Source organism: Emydura macquarii, unplaced genomic scaffold (assembly GCF_026122565.2).
Source record: "Emydura macquarii macquarii isolate MOO-44397 ecotype Brisbane River unplaced genomic scaffold, CSIRO-AGI_Emac_v2 contig_3348, whole genome shotgun sequence".
Classification (NCBI taxonomy): domain Eukaryota; kingdom Metazoa; phylum Chordata; order Testudines; family Chelidae; genus Emydura; species Emydura macquarii.
The window spans coordinates 4,536,431-4,555,941 of record NW_027133485.1 but is presented as its reverse complement, the minus strand read 5'-3'; the positions used below and the strand labels follow the sequence as shown (position 1 = coordinate 4,555,941).

Sequence of the window (19,511 nt, the reverse complement as noted above, 5' to 3'; positions counted from 1 at the left end):
AGAACGAAGGGGGCACCTCTCTGTTATGCTAATTTTACCCTGGTGTAACCCAATTGCAGTGACAGAGGAGAATCAGACCCATGCTATTCACGGGCTTGTTGCACTACAACCAGGTATTTCTTCTTGTTATGCTGGTTTCCTTGTGTCTCTGTAGCCCCCCGTTTGATTTTATTTGGAGACTTGCCATTGCATAAACCCTATGTTGACACAGAGGGCAGTCAGCAATAATCCATACTACCCAGGCCAGATGTCGTTAACTAAAAAGTTCTTTAAGATACTAATTCCCTTCCCTCCTCACAAAATCCTCTTCACCTGCAGATGGCCAGGTTGAAATGTGAACAGTTCATCACAGACGGTTAGTTGGGCCTTCGGATATTCGCTTTGCTGCACCACATGGGCTCCTGTATCCTGTGCTTTGCAGTGGAATGATGCCCCCATTTGCAAATTTGGCATCCTTGGAGAGAATGCGGGATTATTAAGTCTTTATTTACAGGGCCCAGCATGAAGCAGAAGGGCTTGGTTTTCAGGATTGCAATAAACTTGCCATCTGCTCCAGCAGTGCATTACCCAGGTTGAAATGCAAACACCACAATCCAGGAGAGTCAGAGAAGAGGATGAAATACTGGAACTCTTCCCAGGGAAAGCAAAGTCAACATTTATCTTTGAGAGACCCATTCAGAGCCTAACTCTCAGGATGGGAGGGGGGAAGCTGCTGGGGGAGGGAGAAAAGGGTACTAGAGCTGTGTTTGCAGGAAGAACGTGCACTAGGAAAGAGGACACAGGCTCTGATGACAAACGCGTCGCTGTGATTGCAAAAACAAGGCGGCTTAAAAATAGACAGTAGAGATAGAAAAGATGTATTAGATCATCTCGTATTGAGCCCTCTGTGCCAATGCAGGATTGTTCCCTGCAGAATGTTCTGTACTAGTTCCATAAATGTCAGCCAGGACAGAACAGGGAATAAAGATTATTTGGAGGGGATGGGGAAAGGACTGGCAGATTATGAGCTGGCAGAAGGGGGCTCCAGGAAATGTCATTGTTAGCTAGACCTTGTGTTTATTGGGATCCCAGTTCCCATCCTCCTGATATGGCTGATTGTATGAGCCATTTATTCCATGTTGTGGGATAAGTTCCCAAATCCCTGCGGTGTGATGCTAGCTACTGGAAAAGAGAGGAGCCGAGGAGAGCCAAAAACAAAAGATTGCCAGTTGGCTGAAAGAGAGCAACAAAAAATATGTGCTGGAGTTTATGTAGTTGTACTGGGCAACATACACAAGCCAGCAATTGATCTCATCTCAGCAAGACCAGATGGGGGAGTTGCTACCACTGCAAATTATAGTAATAAGTAGCACTTAGCGAGTGCTACTTATCTAGCACCATAGAGCTCAAAGCTCTTTATAATGGTGGGGAAATATAATGATTTGTATGTTAAAACTGGGGGAGAAACTACAGCACAGAGAGGAGAAATGACTTGCCCACGGTCATACAGAGAGACAAGGGGAGAACCCAGGAGTCCTGACTCCTAGTCCTGTATTCCACCCACTAGTCCCAAAGGATGAACTTTTCCCCAACTTCACCTATGTAATATTTTATATTCCTGATGTGACTCTACGGAGTCAGTGGAGGAGTTTGGCCTGCTCTGCTCTGATAAAAGAAGAAACCTGAATAAAGGCCAGACCATTAACCCTATCATTGCTGGGTCCCCCACACACTCCTGTTGCTTTACATGGGTGTTACACTGAAACATACCAGGAGGCTACAGGGCAGGGTGCATTGCCGAGTCACACCCAGTACATCGATCCACAGGCACGTGCAGTTGTTATCGTGGAAGTAGATCTGGAGCGAAACTCAGCTCACAGACAGCACTTGACTTTTGAGAGAGGTCCCTGCTGCTTTAGAAACAGCCTTTTGCCTGGAATGACTCTAGAAAAGTAAACCTCATGTAGGGTCTGAGCTGGCAACCTCACAATAACACCACAGGGGCTTTCTGGCTTCCAGACCTTCTGGCTGTAACTAATGGGCCACGCAACTCAGGGGATCTTTCACAGAGTCAGCTTCAGGCTGAATGGGACTGGGGATCCCCATCCCTTTTACTGTTTTGTCGAAGTCTCCCTCAGTGCAGCTGCAGGACGTGTCTCCCCCAGCCCAGAAAACCAACCTTCTCTGTCTCTCTCTCCATATTCTATATATATATATATATATATTCTGAAAGGTATTTAGGCAGCTACTTCCCATTCAAACCAATGGGAGTTAGGCACCTAAATACCTTTCAGGATCTAGGCTGGAAGGCGTTGGGTTGTTTTGTTTTTTAATAGGACTGCAATCCCCAAAACAATGCAGCTTTTAGGGCAGGTGGCACCACCAGAGGCCATGACAGTAAACGCTCAGCGGTATTACAGTCTTCTGGCCCAGCAGCGGGCATGGTAGGACTTTCCTTTAGAAAGAGCTCAACAAGTAATTCCTGCTTTCTCAGGTAAGAACATAAGAACGGGCCAGACTGGATCAGACCAATGGTCCATCTAGCCCAGTATCCTGTTTTCCAACAGTGGACAATGCCAGGTGCTTCAGAGGGAATGAACAGAACAGGTAATCATCGAATGATCCATCCCATTGGCCATTCCCAGTCTCTGGCAAACAGCAGTCCCTGCCCATCCTGGCTAATAGCCATTGATAGACCTCTCCTCCATGAACTTAACTAGTTCTTTTTTGAACCTGATTATAGGTACCTGATAGAAATTCCTCACGCTATGTTTAATGTGTCATTCCACTGGGATGCATGAGCTACAGTTGCCATGACAGCCTGCTGCTAATATAAGAGTGTTTTGCTGTCTGGTTCAGCAGCTCTATTCAAACACCCGGCTTTTACCCTAGTTGGTATTTTAGAATGGGGTTATTCACTTGTTTGCCCCACCCCCATCCCTTATCCACCTCTTGTTAACAGTACAGCTTTTAGTGGCTTGGACTGTCATAATCCACACCCTCTTCTGTTAGTACAAACTCTAAAAAGTAACACAGAGCAACCAAACTTAGAGCTGCTCTTGCAATTGGAGCAGATGGGTCCCTGTGCGATTCCCCATTCCCTACTGCCCTCTGCAGCTGATCAAAAAACGAGGAAGTTTGCAACATTTTTGTGAATTTTGCTCCTGAGGTTTTTGTATCATAATTTGAAATTTTAACAAAAATCATCATCCTGAAACGCTCTATCATTTATTTAAAAATGGTTAATAAAATAGTGACGATGTTGCAAAATTTCCAGTTCCCCCTACAACAGTTTTTGTCAGAGTTTTGCATTTTGAAAGATGTCACCATTTGGCTTTTTCTCCCAACCCATAGAGAAGCTAAGGTATGGATGGATAGGATTTACAAAAGGACCTAATACCCAGGTTTTTAATGGGAGTTGGGCACGTAAATACCTTTAAAATCTGGCCTTAAGTAATTTAGGAACACAAGCAGACCCTACGCTCATAAAACACTTAAGTATCTTTTGAAAATCCCACCTTGAACTGTCCTGCTACTCCTTGGGGTTAGGGATAATGCTAGTATGAGAATACCTTGCCTACACGGTACCTATTATCTGCCCAGTTTCCAGAGCCATCAGTACAGTGTTGATTCCCCAGCATTAAATTCACTTGGAACGTTATAGGAAGAAACACTCAGAACTGTTGGAAAACTCCATCGGGATAAAGGTGAGTATTTTATCAATAGACAAAACCAGGGATGATTTTTGGCCTGAAAACAGGTGCAAATAGAAACCAAATGCAGTGAGTGGGGATGAGAGGGCTGGGGTTAAAAAAAAGGATGGACCATGGTTATGCAGCAAACGGCTCTGGCAGGAGGTTTCCCATCTGATGTGCGTGCAAAGCGCCATGTGCCACAGACGCATAATAAATTACAGGGAAAGTCACAAAGGACAGTCGGGTGGACAGCTCCTACTGAATGCCAGTGGAAGCTGGGCACCTACCCGTCATCTGTGCTTGGAAAATCGCCCCCATTAAGAGACAATAACTCACCTGGGGTGGGATTTTCAGATTTGCCTAAAGGAGTTAGGAAGCATAATCCTCCCATTGAAGCCCCAATCCCACTGCAAGTCAGGGAGACCCATGAGCTTCTTTGCCTTAGGCGCTTCTGAAAATCCCATCCCAACCACTAAAACCTTCACTCAAGGCCGGGCTGTACCAGGACCCAATCCCTCCACAGTGGGTGTGGTGGAGGAGCGAGTCACTGCGGCCCTCTTCATGGAGCGGCTCAACCCCTCATCCTGCGCCGGTCTGGGACCCCCATTCTCCAGCTGGGGAGCAGCGAGGTGAGTGGTTGTTCTACTGGCTTGGACGGGGCTGGTGGTCTGAGTCATCGCTTGCCGGACGGGTTGCCAGCTGGTTCCTTGTGCGCTCTGCTGGCTACTCTGGCCAGCGTGGGTGCATCTACGCAGTGAGCAGCGGTGGGTTTACAGACTGGGGCTCGCGCTACAGCACTAAAAATAGCTGTGTAGACATTGGAGCGCAGGCTCTGACGCCTGCCCCCTTCTCACAGCTCCAGCCCAACCTGCAACGTCTACACCACCTCCTGCCCACTTGCTCGCAAAGGTCCATACTGAGTAAATATTTCCCACCCAGCACGCAGGAGAACAAGGGCCGTGACAGCGCAGTTCTGCCCAGCCCGTGCCTCCAAGCAAACCAGCAGAGCTCAGAGGATTGGGTGTCCCCACAGTCATTTATTTGCCTTCTCCTCACCTTGGCACAGAGGAATCGCTTCGCTCCAGCGGTAGTAGCCTTGAGGGTGCCGCGTGCACGTGGTACTGCTGTGGCCAATGAGACGGTGGCCCGCATCGCAGCCAAAACGGATGTCACTGCCTGGCTGCAGCCCGGTGTGGCCGAGAATCGAGCCGTGCAAAGGGGGCGACGGGAGGCTGCAGTAAGGAGCTGGAGAAAAGGGGGGGGGAGGAAATGTCACAAACCCCCTGGAACAAAGGACGTGCCGTGTCGAGACAAACTCCTCTCTGTGCTTAGGTGTTAGGTGGCCTTTGCTTTGATCTAAGGTCTTACAAGGAGAGAGGGAGTTTGCAAAAAAACATAAAGCCAAAGGGGGGAAATATCACAATGACACAGAGCCAGGAAGGGGCATTATTACAAGCAGTGCAAAGAACCTGTCCTCTCTGCTGGTGATTTCCAGCCATATTTAGGGCTGCCCTGTAACAGTGCTGGGGCCTGGATAAGGGGCAGTGCGTCGCTGTACTGCTCCAGCAGCAGCCAGAGAGGGAAATGTGCTCAAGGGGGAAAGGAAGGTGCTAGTGGTCGATGCCAGATGACTTCCCTCCTTTGCACCTGCTCAGCGCTGCTAGCTGGCATGTCGGGAGAACGGAGTCAAGGCTCTGCCCACCTGCGTGGGAGCTGGAGCAGCAGCTCACGGAGACGGCCGTTACTCCAGTGCTGTGTCTCACGGTGCTGTCGGAACAGCTCACAGTCCTGTCGGTAGTAATGAAGGGTCTGATCCTGAGAGGTTCTGAGTGCCCTCAACTCCCACTGGATCCAATGAGCATGGAGGGCGCTCAGCACTGCCCAGGACTGGGCCTCCAGAGAGCTCTGCGCAAGGGACGTGGGTTTTCTCGAACAACGAAAGCGTCTGAAACGTGGCCGATTTCAGGTTCTGTTACAAGCAGGAAGGATTGGTCTGACAGTCACACCCTTTGAGCAAACTGAGGCCGGACCATGGCTTCGTGAAGAGCCTTTATTAAAAACCTCTACAATATCCTGGAGTAAGCAGTGAAAACACTGCAGTGCTTCTCACAGATTCCAAGACCAGAAGGGACCATGGTGGTCCATCTAGCCTGACCTCCTGTGTAACAAAGGCTATAGCACTTCCCCAAATCCATTCCCACCACAGATCTTTTAGAAAAACAGCCAATCTGGATTTAACAATGGTCAGTGATGAAGAATCCACCACAACCCTTGGTAAATTGTTTCAATGGTTAATTATGCTGATTGTTAAACATTTGTGCCTTATTTCCGGTCTGAATTTGTCTAGCTTTGACTTCCAGCCATAGGATCATGTAATACCTTTCTCTGCTAAATATTTGTACCCAATATAAGTACTTATAGACTATAATCAAGTCAATCCTTACCCGTCCCTTCGTTAAGCTAAACAGATTGAGCTCCTTGAGTCTATCACCAGAAGGCGCGTTTCCTAATCCTTAATCCTTCTCATGGCTCTTCTCCAAACCCTCTCCAGTTTATCAACATCCTTCTTGAATTGTGGACACCAGAACCGGACACAGTATTCCAGCAACGGTCGCACCAGTTTCAAATACAGAGGTAAAATAATCTCTCTACTCTTACTCGAAATTCCCCCGTTGATGCATCCAAAGATTGCATTAACCCTCTTGGCCACAGTGACACAGTGGGAGCTCATGTTTATCTGATTTTCCACCACGGCCCCAAATCTTTTTCAGAGTCATTGCTTCCCAGGGTAGGTCTGTAAGTCAGGGTTGGGGCTATCATTCTAGTACTTTTACTTGTATGGAAAGCTGGGTAAAAATCTCAGTTTTCCAAGTCTTTTGGAGACAAAAGCAGGTGAAACTCAATGAGTTTTGCTTTGGGCTTTCATGTTCTCAGCAGAGAACGAGGACAGAAATCAAAAGGGAAATGTTCAGAAGCCCAGCCTCTACCCCTAGAGGAGCAAAAACACCAAGATTTACTCAGCTCTGGAAATTAAGAGTAATTTCTAGTAATTAAATATTAATTGATTCATTTACTGAGTAATGTCGTCACTTATTTATGACACGCACGTGGGGTTGCTCTCTAGTTTTATGACCTTCATTAAGTAATTGAAATTTGCTAACTTCCAAAAAAAAAAAAAAAAAACTAATTAATTTTGAAGAATTCTTAGTAAACAGTCAGTATCCAGTAATTGGTTTTATGCTGGATGAGAAATTAAAGCTTCCTAAAGTCAGAGACTAACCCTGTTCCATTCGACAGCAATGGCAAAACACCCAATGACTTGGAATGGGAGCAGGATTTTAGCCTTAATATTTCCCTATGAGTGCTGTAATACAAGAAGTCACTTCTGAGATTGCAAAAAGTCTATGCTGTAGTCAACGTTGGGATTCAGTGGGACTCAACTCTGCACCCGGCTGAATTTCATCTATGGAGAGCTATGAAGAATTAGCTTCGGTTCACTGAAATCATGCAAAATTTTTCTGGTTTCAGTTCCCCAGGAAGGGTTCCCCTGGAGTTTTTGCTCTCAACCACCCCCCAAAAGCCTCAAGGTTTGGTTCCCAGATATCACAGGGATGGAGGTAGGAGAAATACAAAATGCAAGGGTGAAACGCAGCCAAAAGCTACATGGTTCCTATTGGAAGCCCCAGACTGAGCCAGTTTCCCAAATGTTAGTAACTGATGCAGTGAACTCAAAACAAGGCAAGCTTTGGGCTGCCCCAGAACACTCTGTGCAGCTCCATTCCCTCAACACACCTGGATAACACGGCCCTGCTTGGCTCATGTAACAATAACAGAAATAGGAGAAGCAACAGGAGATGGCCAAAGGAAGAGACACATTCTCAGGGGCCGGTTCCCAGTCTCTGCTAAGAACTCACCTGAGTAGTGGATTTTAAAGCCCTTTCTGCTGTAGGCGTGGTCCGAGGACCAGCGGAGATAGACCCTGTTCCCAGTGCTGGTTACAGTCAGAGGAGCTGAGTAATTCCCACTTAGAGACAACAGCAGTGGACTCTGGCCAGCGGGACCTTTAGAGAAAGATTGGACAAGTGCAGGTTGGGGCTGGCACATGGCAACAGCTCTTCCCTCAGCGATAACCACTCCTAGCCTCTCATGGCGGGGCCTGATTTTTGCAGAAGGGACTCTTGGGCCAGACCTGCTTTGGACTGTACTGTGGGAGCTTTAAGTTCCCCTTGAACGTTGCCTTTGAGTTCTGTGGGGCCAGGATTTCACCTCTGGGGGCAGAATCTTCTGTATAGTCACTGGGACAAGGAGCAGTGGGTTTGTGTTCTGGGTTCATTTCTGTGAGCATGGACAGAGCCGCTTAGCTGTGACGCTCATGAAAACCTGACCGAGTACAGGCTCTCCTGCAAGGTAACACACCTGACTGGTATGCGGTTTAGGGGTATGTCTTTGGATCGCTTTGAGATCATTTCATCTCCCCCCCCTCAACCCATCCCCCCCAACGGCCTTCCTCACTGTTCTTCAGCCTCATGCATCCCCAACTACTTCCCTCTCTCTGTGCAAAGCCATCTCGACAACTTTGCTGAGCCACCCCCTGCAATGAAATCACTGCCCGTCCTGCCCTCAGACAAGAAGCCAAAGCCCAGAGCTTCCTGATGTGCTGCATTCCCAAGTGGAAGCCAACACACAGGATATGCCTACTCTGCAGTTAAACACCCGCGGCTGGCCCGTGTCCGCTGACTCTGCCTTGTGTGGCTCAGGCGAGAGGGCATTTTATAATCGTTTACCCCACAATTATAAGCAGTTCCGTCACCCGTGCCCGACAAGCCAGAGTCAGCGGACATGGGCCAGCCCACAGGTGTTTAACTGCAGGGTAGATATACCCATTTGGGGGGCTTTCTCCAAGCACAACAGGGGTTCTAGGCATGTGGGTGGAATGAACCCCCTAGGGCTCAGGGAAGACAGGGTTTAAGGACTAGAGGCTCCCTGTTACAGAGCGGTGTTCTTTCCCCCACCCCCAGCAGACATCGTCCATGGGATTCAGGTGACAGTTACCATCAAAGATCTCGAACTCGTCGTACTGCTTCTCACTCAGGAAGTACTCGACAGTGAGGGTGATATTGTAACCAGGCTCCACTTTGATCAGCCAGGAACAGGTCTGGAAATGGGGGTAACTTCCCAGGAGGCTCTGGCTGAGGATCACGCCAGTGGAGTCCGTCAGGACCTCGTTCATCGGGCAGCGGACTAAACAAAATACAAACAAGAATCCACAGAAAATGAAGCCTCCTTTCTGGTGCCAGAAGAAAATGATTGCAAGAAACGGAGGCCAAGATTTTAAGAAGCAGGAGCCTAGAGTTAGGCTGCGATGTCCAAAGTGGCTTAAGGGAGCAATGCTCCCAACTCCAATTGACCTTCATTAGGAGCTAAGCTCCTAATTCCCTTGGAATCCTTTGAAAATTCCAGACCTTAATCCTGATTTAGGCTCCTCAGTAAGTGGGTTGCTTTTCAAGAGTGTTGAGCACTCAGCAACTCTGGCTGAAGTCATGAAAAAAACTTGGAATGTGCTGGGTCCGATTCACTTCTGTGTCACTCCAGCTTTATGTGGGGTAACTGTCAAAATCCATGGGAGATGCATCAGTGTCAAACTGGAATAACTCAGAAATGGATCAGGACCTCACCTTACCTTTTGACTGAGGGTCTTAAAGTGTTGTGCAACCATTCCCTTATCAAGCCACAGAACATTCCCTCGAAAACCAAGCAAATTTTATTATTCTTGTTTTACCGCCTGATAAACTGAGACACAGATCTTGTGAGACTTGCTCAGGCAAATTGGTGGGACTAGAATCCAGGAGTTGAGTCCTAGTTGCTTACTCTAATCACTAGATCTCACACAATCTCAGAAGTGTTTATCCCAAATGCAAGAGTTAAATAAAAATATGATGTTAAAACAAATAAAAACCCCTAAACACTAACCCAAGAGAGATACTGAAATACAAACTAAGCAAGCAACACACAAAAGGATCTTCATTTATCTGTACATCCATCTAGCAGCAATTGTGTCTAACGCTGTAGTGAGAGCTATACTTGGATTACAGAAAACAGGAAGAGCTACCAGAATGGACAGTGGATTCTTTCCAAATCCTTAATCCCATTAATGATTTTTTACCTCTATAAATTGGTGATCAGATATAATTTAAGCAAGCTCTTGGTTTGCAGCTGGTTTGGTAAATAGCTGAATGATCCCCTGTCCTCCCCTTCAGCTCACACTATTCCAGAGAGAGAATAAAGCTGTAGAAAAATCTCCCATTATACAGCAAAAATGTTCAAGCAGGGGAAAGAAGATGAAGAGATAATCATGGCTGGAGCGGGAAAAAAATATCAATAGGAAGTGGTAGGATAAATAAGATAACAGGGTAGCATCTTAGGGATTCCTCCTGGGTAACAAGAAGGTGTGTGATGCATGACACTCATGGCATTCAATTTTCTCTCCTTTAATGCGTTGTGTCGTACTAATCCAGAAGCTGCATCTCACAGACTCTGCCCTCAGGAGGACTGCACTTAGCTGCCGTCAGTTCCTCGGTGCTACGGATGTTCACGTATCACTGGCAAATGGTCAGAGAGGACTTTTTTTCTCTCCTCGGAGAAGGATGTTTGGGTTGTGGTTTTAATGACCACACGGATGTAGTCAGATTGTCGGCGGTGTCAGAACAGTGCCTGGAAAGGCTTCCCTTGGGCTGTGATGCGGGGAAGTATTTAAACTCACGCTTAAAGTAAAGCATGTGCTTAAACACTGACATGTGCTCAAATGCTCTCCTCAACTGGGGCCTCAAGGTATAACACAGAGGCTACCCAATGGTTGGCCAATTCTACCAAGGGGTGTTGGGAGCACTTAGCTCCCACTGAAGTCAGCAGGGGCTGCAGCTGGCTATATATAATATCTCAAATCAGTTCTCAGACAGATACTGTAATAAATTAACGGATAAATATTCCATTATTCGCCCTGCTTCACTCAGGGCCTGCACAGCAAGCTGCCCAGTGCCTGGCTAGCCTGAGTCCCATGCCAGGAGAAGAGCCATTCCCTGCACCATTGGCTTTCAGACAGGAAGTCTTTGCTAATGTGCCGAGACCCAGGCCAGTTACCTTCGCACGTCGGGGGAGGCCCCCCGAATTGGAGATGAGAGCCCAGCTTGCACGTCAGGATTTCAGATCCAGTCAGGGTGAAGCCTGGGAGACACTGGTACCTCACAATGTCACCTGGGAAGAAAGACAAAGCTCTCAGCTGGGGAGAAGGTTTGGGTTTATGAAGGATGAAATTCACCCCCATGCAGACAGGCCGGTACCACTGTAGCTGAGCTTTAGCACTTCCCTCTGCTATTTCAGGAGCTTGCTCTAAAGGGCTGACTTCAGGGGATCCAGTGCACGAATTGCACAATTCACCTACTTTACAGCTAAGGAAATACCAATCAGTAAGGGTGAAACTCACCCCTGTGCCACACCGCTAAAGTCCTCAAAAGACATTGGAGGTGGGAATTAAATGGTGCACAGACCCTCTGCACACAAGTGAATTTGACCCACACTGACGCACACCATGATCTTTCTAACAGCCAGAGCTACACACTTCCCCTGGGACCTGAGAAGCCAGCTCCTTCCGCCTCTTGCACCAACATGGATCCTGCAACCAGAATTTAGCTGGCAACAGTGCGCAAGACAGACATACATCCAGCTGGATCTCCCTTAGCTACCTGGTGATAATACGTGGCGTACAGATAGATCGATTAGACGGGAACAATCTGAGTAAGATGTGACGTATGCAGGTCATATTCTCAGGTGGTGTAAACCAGTGTCACGCCTCTGATTTTAGTGGAATTATGCTGATTTACACCTGTTGAGGATTTGGCCCAAAAGGAGCAGTGAGCAAGGTAGCTTTTGATCATGGCTACTTTTCTGACTGCAGACATGTTTTAAACACAGACACAATATGGACAATTCAAACAGCTCAGGCAATATGGAGGAAAGCTTCTGCTTTAAGCCTCTCAGCTGGCTACACAGTGCATTATTTTAAATGCCTTTAAGTATCTTAATGCCACAGGATATTCTTGAGGCAAATAGCTCTAAGCTGCTGAACTTGGATGGGGCTTTCATAGGAGATGAGTCCTCGTCACTACACCAGTGATAAAAAGCCTAAGGACTATCAAAATCCAGCTGATTCAGTGCATAAGTCAGTCACCAAGCTGGGTCAAGGCCTCCAACCCTCTATGCTGACCAGAGCAGAATTAGATGCATGAAGGGTTTCTCTGAAGCACAGAGCACTGGAGCCAGGATACCAGCAACAGGGAGCACTCATCTGTTGCAGCCCATCCTATGGGAATGGGTGCGGGGAGACGATACCTATGTTAAATTCTTCGTTCTCGGTGATGATTTCAGCATTGGGCACAATGGTCGGAGGCTGGCATTTGAAGAGCTGATAGGCTGAAAAGAGGGGAAAAAAACAGCAAACGTCAGAGCTGGAAATTTCTTCCAACATGATGTGAGACTTTTAGGGCTAAGCCTAACAGCAGCTCAATGCTGCACAAGGATCTGCTTCTCTGAGATCAATTGCCACCGTGCGGAATGAAAAAAGGTGTGGAGACCCCAGAGGTATCTGTCTGTCTCAGTTAATCATCTGGCCCCCATTACTCTAATATCTGAGCAGCTCACAATCTTCCATCCTCACAGCACCCCCGAGAGGCAGGGCAGTGCTACTGTCCCCATTGTACAGATGGGGAACTGAGGCACAGAGATGCTAAATTTAGTGGAAGGTCCCACAGGAAGATTGCAGCAGAGCAGGACCCAGGTCTCCCTAGCGCCAGGCTGGCCCCTTAATCCCGGGACCATCCTTGCTCTTTCTTGGTAAATCCATGGCTGAGCCTTAGTTTACACTTACACCTTATGAAAATATCATCCACTCCGTCCTCCCCCAGTATGTGAACCCCCATTATCAGGTCTGCGAAATTCCGTCTCAGGCTCTCTACATTACTCAAGCTTTGTTCAATCCCTGCCAATGCCTGTCACACCCAGCCCCAGGGCTGAAATAGCCAACGGATTCCAACATATGCCCAATCTGCCTGGTTTCTGGAAAAAGGGCAGGTCAGGAGATGGAGACCCCCCCCAGGTATTATTTTGAAGTGCAGGTCCTTGGGAACACAATACTATTGGAGCCGAGCTATCCTGAGAGAGACAAAGTGGGTGAGGTAATATCTTTTATTGGACCAACCTCTCTTGGTTAAAAGGACACGCTTATGAGCTTCACAGAACTCTTCTTCAGGGCTGGAGAAGAGAACCAGAATGTCCAAGCTAAACATAAGATGGGACAGATTGTTAAGCATAAAGGGTTCACACATGTGGTAGGAGACCACTTCAAATGCAGTGGGCAGTTAACACCTCTGCAGTCATAGGACAATGGAGAGTTAATAGGCAGCAGGGCACTAAAAACCTGGACTTAACAGAAGCTCTGGTTGTATGCTTATTACAACAATTTCTAACACTTCATGCTGCCTACTAACCCACCACTGTCCTACCGCGGCAGAGGCTATCTCGCCCACCTTGTCTCTCTCAGGGACTTGGGATGGTATCTGTAGCGAGTTTCAGCACCATGGAGAGCATGAGACGCAGTGTTTCTCCCACGAAACAGGTGAATGGGAGGAGAGTGAAAGGAAGACAGCAAGAAACCATCCGGCTGCAGCAATTCGTTCATGAGAAATTCTTCCTCAGCACTCTTGACCTGCCTAGGATACCATCTATAACATACTACAAACCTTCCATGCACAAAGCCACTGGGAAGCAAACACTTAATTAATCCACAAAGACTAGGGGGTTTAGTTCATGCCAGTACCTTTTGATGGACAGAGAATGGTGACTATTGTGTACTGACTGACTCATTTGCTGAGGTGATGGGATCATCCATAGAGTCTGGGATACTTAGTGGAAGACTCTGGACAACATCAATGGAATTAGGTCAATCCTGGAATAATCAGGATGGACAGAAATCTCATACTACTCAGCAGCCAAGTGAATAATTCACAATAAATAATTATTCTGAGAATTTCATCTTTGCTCCCTGTCCTTGAACTGAAATTGCAAAATTCACCAATTTGTTACTTGGAATTATTCATTATTTTATTCTGCAAATAATTCCCGGGATGCAGCAGGTTTGAATTTCAAATTGAGAACATTAAAAATCAAAGATGCATGTTGCAGTTCACAGTGTAACTTCCCTAGTATGTGATGTAAAAAACAATAATGCCGATTTGAACCGGGTGTTTAATTATGCATTTCTCAGCTAGCACTGTGTTGGTGAAATAAAGAAGCCATCCAATCAGGGATTGGAAACAATATCGTTTGATTATGATCCTGGCCAAACAGAACAAAGAGCAAATTTTACAATTGAACATACAACCAGAAATCAACTATCAGCAAATATTTTTGCACTTGAGCAAAATAATTTGCTGCTCACCAGTAGATGAGCTCATGGTGCTTTCACACTCTAATCCTTATGAAAATGAAAACACAAGGGGTGTGAACGTGATTAGAAATCTGCTTTGAGATCTGAAAGACTCTTCATGGAAAGCATTTGCTGGGGTCAGTCCTATTCCATCATACCCCTCACACCTGACCCTGGGTCACCATAATCTTCTCTGTAATTCGTGTCAGACGCTAAGACCACATGTAGATGATCCACCACTAGAAAAGAGCTAATTCTCACAAACTCTACAAAATCTTGCACTTTTCACATATTAAAGCTAATGGAAATGGCAGTGTTCTTAAGATTTTATTTAATATTTAGATGCCTAAAGTAGGATTTAGCTGCTTAACTTCAGGCACACACTTACCACGCTCTGTGCTGGGGATATAAAAGCCTTCCCCTACATCACCAGAGAGGTTGTGAGGCTCAGTTAATGTTTATAAAATGTTTGGAAAGACTTGGATGAAAAGGGTGCTTTCTTTAAAAAAAAAAAACAACCATGCACAGGCCCAGGGCAGCATATGTCCCGACCTTTGCAAAAGAAAAACTATCCTGACATCATCGTAATGAGCTAAGTTTGAACAGAGAAGATCAAAGGGAACTGTCAGATGTGTAATTCTGCGAGTTGTCTTCTATACAAGTTCTTTGCAACTTACCAAAAAGTTACAGTGAAATGATGAGCTAATGAGCAGGAGAACAATGCATGTTGCAGAGATCGGGGCAGTTTAACTGCCAAACCTGTCACTTCTTCTGCAAAGCTTCTTTGGTCATGCCAGAATAAAAGGGAGGGAGGGGGAGGAAAGGGGAGTGAATTTCCCATTGGCCATTTCTCAAGCTCCCAGAAATAATCAGCTATCTGAAGACTCCAAACCTTTGCTCACCTGAACATTCTGCTTCTGGGTGAGCAACAGGTGCTTTATTATGGCCAACACAAAACAAGAAGAGCAAAAAAAAAAAAAAACCTCAGAAGAAAGAGCAAAGGTTGGGCAACTGCTTTGATGGCAAAAGCATCTCTGCAAAGATTTATTCTCCTTTAGATAAAACTCCAGACTAGTGATAGGTCTACACTACAGCTGGGGAGTGTGATTGTGGACATACCTGAGCTTGATTTAAGCCTGCTACCTTGGGCGCCGGAGCTGTGGAAGCCTGGGACACTGGGTGTTTACTTGGAGGCGAGCCCATGCTGACGTGTGTGCTGCCACTATGTCACTGCTCGAGCCAGCTCCATTAAAGCCAGCTCAGCTTGTCCACAGCAGCTGCCATCACACTCCGGGACTGTAGTGTAAACATACCCTAAGTGGCAGATTGGGTCTTAGGCCAAGATTTTCAGCAGTGACTGATGATTCAATTTTTGGGTGCTCAAACTCAAGTCACCCTAAGGAGGCCTGATTTTCAGAGTGTGGGTACTCAGCAGTCTCTGAGTAGCAGCAGGCCCTTTAAGGAGGTAGCACCATGGTTCCCTAGATTGGACACTGTGTGGGACTCAAAAAACCCAGATTCTATTCCCAGCCCTGCCACTGATCTGCTGTGTGACCAAGGGAACATTCTTTTCCTGTTTTCCCTCCCAACTTTTATCTTCTCTATACAGACTGTGAACTCTTTGGGGCATGGGCTGCCTCGCACTAGGTTTGCACAGCACCTATCAAGATGAAACCCTGATTTCAACTCTAGGAGCTATCGTAAAACCAATAATAATTTCCCTCCTTTATGTCAGAGTGGCATAAACAGTTCAGAGTCCAAGGGTGAAGTAAGCCCCTTGACTGTGGAATATAAAAAGCCCAGGGGGAAAATCCAAACAACACACCTAGGAGAAGAGAGAAATGTTAGCTGCAAGCTTTAAAATGGATGTCTGACAGTGGAGAATAAAAAAAATCCCAACAAAAATTAAATTAAATAGATGTTGTCAAGCACTTTTAAAATAGCATTTAAGTGGAGAGAGAACCTAGCAATTGGCGTATCAATCTCTATTCCTTAATGGCCACAATTCAATACAGGGCCATGATTAAGACGGTTTCAGCATTTGGATAACACAGCACTGATAAAGCTTCCTCCAAAAGCACCCTGATGTGTGCGCACCACAAGTGGACCCTTTGTCTTTGAAACACCACTGAGACTCACCCTTGAGTTACTGTGCCATAAACACTCTTTCCCAACACATTTGCAAATCAGGTTCTTGTGCTGCTACCTGAAATAACCATTTCATAACAGATGTAATATCATCATGTTTCAAGGGATGCCTCCGACCTTTCAGGCCCTCTGAATCACTCTTTGCCCAGGAGATGCTTCCCTGTAGGTGTTTAAAGGGGATGGTTTCCTTAAGTGGATGATGTTGATCATTGCTTTGGGGAAGATATTTAACACTAAAGAAGGTCGTCGATGGGATGGATGTCTTGTGTGCCCTATGTGAGCAAATCTGTGCATGCACAAAAGAAAAAATTCTGGATTTCAGTGACATTGTGGCAGATCCGGGAAAACTCTATGGAACTCAGTGGATTTACTGGAGTTTTACACTGATGTACGATAGACACTCCAGCTGCATTGGTCAACGAGGGAGCCACCTGTGGCCAAATTTTCTGTTGTACCATTTATCCACTAAAGTATAAAAATCTTGAGCAGACCAGAGCAGAATCTAACCCTACGTCTTTTTTTTTAATCATGGTGTACACATAGAGACAAAATACTGCAGAGGTGTGGCTACTCATTAATAGTAACAGCATTTAGTCCCACAGAAAGATGGTAGCAGAGCATTAAACAAAACCTGGATCTTTTGACTCCTGTGCCTAAAACCAAGATCATCAGGATGAGGAATACCATTGGAACTGAATGATTTGGGGAGGGCTAAACAGCTGGCAGTCTGCCTTTAAATACATTGTGGAAGTTGGTTGCTCAGGATGAGGGTGAGGGCATACATTGGTAGAAGGGACCACAAGAATCGTCTAGTCTAACCCCCTGCCAAGATTCAGGACTTGTGTCTAAACCAGTTAATAACAATATCTAGCTCTCATACAGAACTTATCCTCAGATCTCAAAGAACATTTAGAAAATGAACTTCAATAGAAAGCATGAGCAAGTGATGGGCATATGAACATATTCTGATGGACTTTCACTATAGTAACTCTGGTCTCTAACACCTACGAAAAGAAGCATCAATTGAATTGCAGTAGGATTTATGTACTGCTCCCTTTCATTGTCAGGTTTTCTGAGTGTGTGTGCATGAGTGTGTGTGTGTGTGTTTTGGCATAACTGTTACACACACATCCCTTGTGTATGAATATACTCCTTAGTGTGTTTTACAGTAATCAAACATTTCACCAGAATCCTAGCAAGCATCCTTTAAATTTAGCCAGGCCACGTAATATTGGCCTTTCCATTACTGGACATAAGCTCTGGTGCTCTGTGCAGACCTGGCATGTAACTGATGATAGACTTTGTTGAAGTTGTTACAAGTAAATTACTGTGGCAAGTGGAAGTTCCTGTTCATATTTTCCAAAATCCCAGCACTGTCATCGGCTCTTATTTGTTAATCCAATTGAAAGCTGTACTCTCGCTTAGTGATGGAGTGAAAACGCTTTTATGTCAGTATCATACCTAACATTTCTCTAGCATGTGCTGCACTCAGACCAAAGAATCCCCAAATAATTTAAGGAATCATTTCTCTCACTGAAGAACTGAAGCCAGCTCTGGGCTGGAACGTGATCGTTGTTTAATAGAACACCGCAAGGTAACCCAACCAGTTTAGTATGGAATTGGAACACCACCACCATAGCCAACTGAAATTGCAAAGAGTGGGAGTATTAAGTAACAAAATGGATTTACACCATATAGAATCTGCCAAGGAGAGCAGTATTAATAGCTGTTAACTTGTGAGATAGGCCATAGGATCTTCCATAGCTGCTAGTTTGCAGGAGTTTTATCTGTGCTGATTATCAGGAAGTTGCTGACATATTTCTACTTCTGCGTGGCACATGCATGTCTACTTTGTATGTGCAATTACAAGTGTGTGCATAAGGCCGGCATTTGCATGCAAAATTGCATAGAGTGCAGGTCTCAGCTCTCTGAGAGCTAGACCCTTTATGATAGGTCTCATCTAAAAGATTGTGCTTTAAGCAGTAGGGTCACAGGGTATTTTCTGTATCTTGCACGCTAAATAGACCCCTTTCATGAGCATTATTCCTCCTCCTAACGACCCACAACTGGCCCCGACCCCTTTGCATCCTATAAAATCATGGGGCAAAAAGTTAAAATGCTGGCTGCTCACTGAGCGATACAGACCATAGAAATAGATCGCAAAGATCCCGCCGTTGGCTGCGTCGCTGTGGAATTTCATCAGGATCTGATTGGAGGAGCTTTGGGCAGATTTCTTCACTGAGTTCCCCGTGAACACACCCAGTTGTGGGGCTGTCTGCTGAGGTCCATCCCTGAAAGCACAGGTCAGAGAGAACACAACCGTATTACACCTCTCCCTGTTATCCCAGGTTGGGACTAGCCATCGGCACTCAAATGAACATCTACAAACTGCCTCCGGTTCTTTCCTCCCCTAATGTTATTCTCACCATCCCAATCTGACATCAGTTTTGTTGTGACTCCTTAGGCATCCACTCTGGGACACCAACTTCACTTCCAGAGTGGCACATGTGGAATCTTCCCAGGTGGGGTTGATCCACAGAAATGCAGGCAATGGGGACACCAGATGAACCAACACTTTGCTTCTGAAGAGAGGCTTCATCTTGTACAATATCTATCTAGTACCATAAAGTTGTTCCGCAAAGGAATAAAGAAGCCGGGGGAAATGTCTGCTGGAGAAATCTGAAGCGAAAGGCAATTCCTATTATCCTCATTTGAACAAGGTCCATTTCGACTAAATTCAGCTTGAGCTAAAGACCCCATTTGACCATTTATAAAAGTACCCTGTCATGCCCCTCAGGCTACCAGAGCGAGGTTCTCTTATTCTGTACAGTAGAGCATTTCAGTGCTGATGGGCCAGGCTCGTGAGAGAACGCAGCAGGAGGAGGAGGGACACGTATCGTAACAACGTCCAACCTCAGCTGGGATGATGTCCTGCATTTGGCCCCTCACTAGAGATGCAGCCTCTAGACAGAGTAACTGGGCCAGCCTGGCTTCATTAGGGCAGCATTTGTTTAAACTGTGCACAGCATGGGTTTAATTTCTTTGGCTTTTAACAGCTGATGAACACAGAATTAGGACCAGGAAAGACCTGTAAGGTCATCTGAGCCACTGCCCCATATAGTGCTATCCTCAGGGGCCAAATCCTCACTTGGTGTAAACCGGCATAACTCCACTGAAGTCGATGAGAAAAGGTTGAAGTCACTGGAGCTATT

General features: G+C 46.1%; 1 protein-coding gene across 1 annotated transcript in view; it reads right to left on the bottom strand.

Moving 5' to 3' along the window:
- Positions 1-19,511, bottom strand: part of CSMD2 (CUB and Sushi multiple domains 2) — a 495,048-nt gene that overhangs the window by 57,711 nt on the left and 417,826 nt on the right. Inside the window, exons 44-49 of the mRNA XM_067533952.1 lie at positions 18,445-18,590; positions 12,060-12,140; positions 10,812-10,925; positions 8,727-8,915; positions 7,589-7,735; positions 4,731-4,919 (exon numbers count right to left, since the gene is read on the bottom strand). Coding sequence (XP_067390053.1) covers positions 4,731-4,919; positions 7,589-7,735; positions 8,727-8,915; positions 10,812-10,925; positions 12,060-12,140; positions 18,445-18,590 — 866 coding nt within the window. The remainder of the gene's footprint in view (positions 1-4,730; positions 4,920-7,588; positions 7,736-8,726; positions 8,916-10,811; positions 10,926-12,059; positions 12,141-18,444; positions 18,591-19,511) is intronic.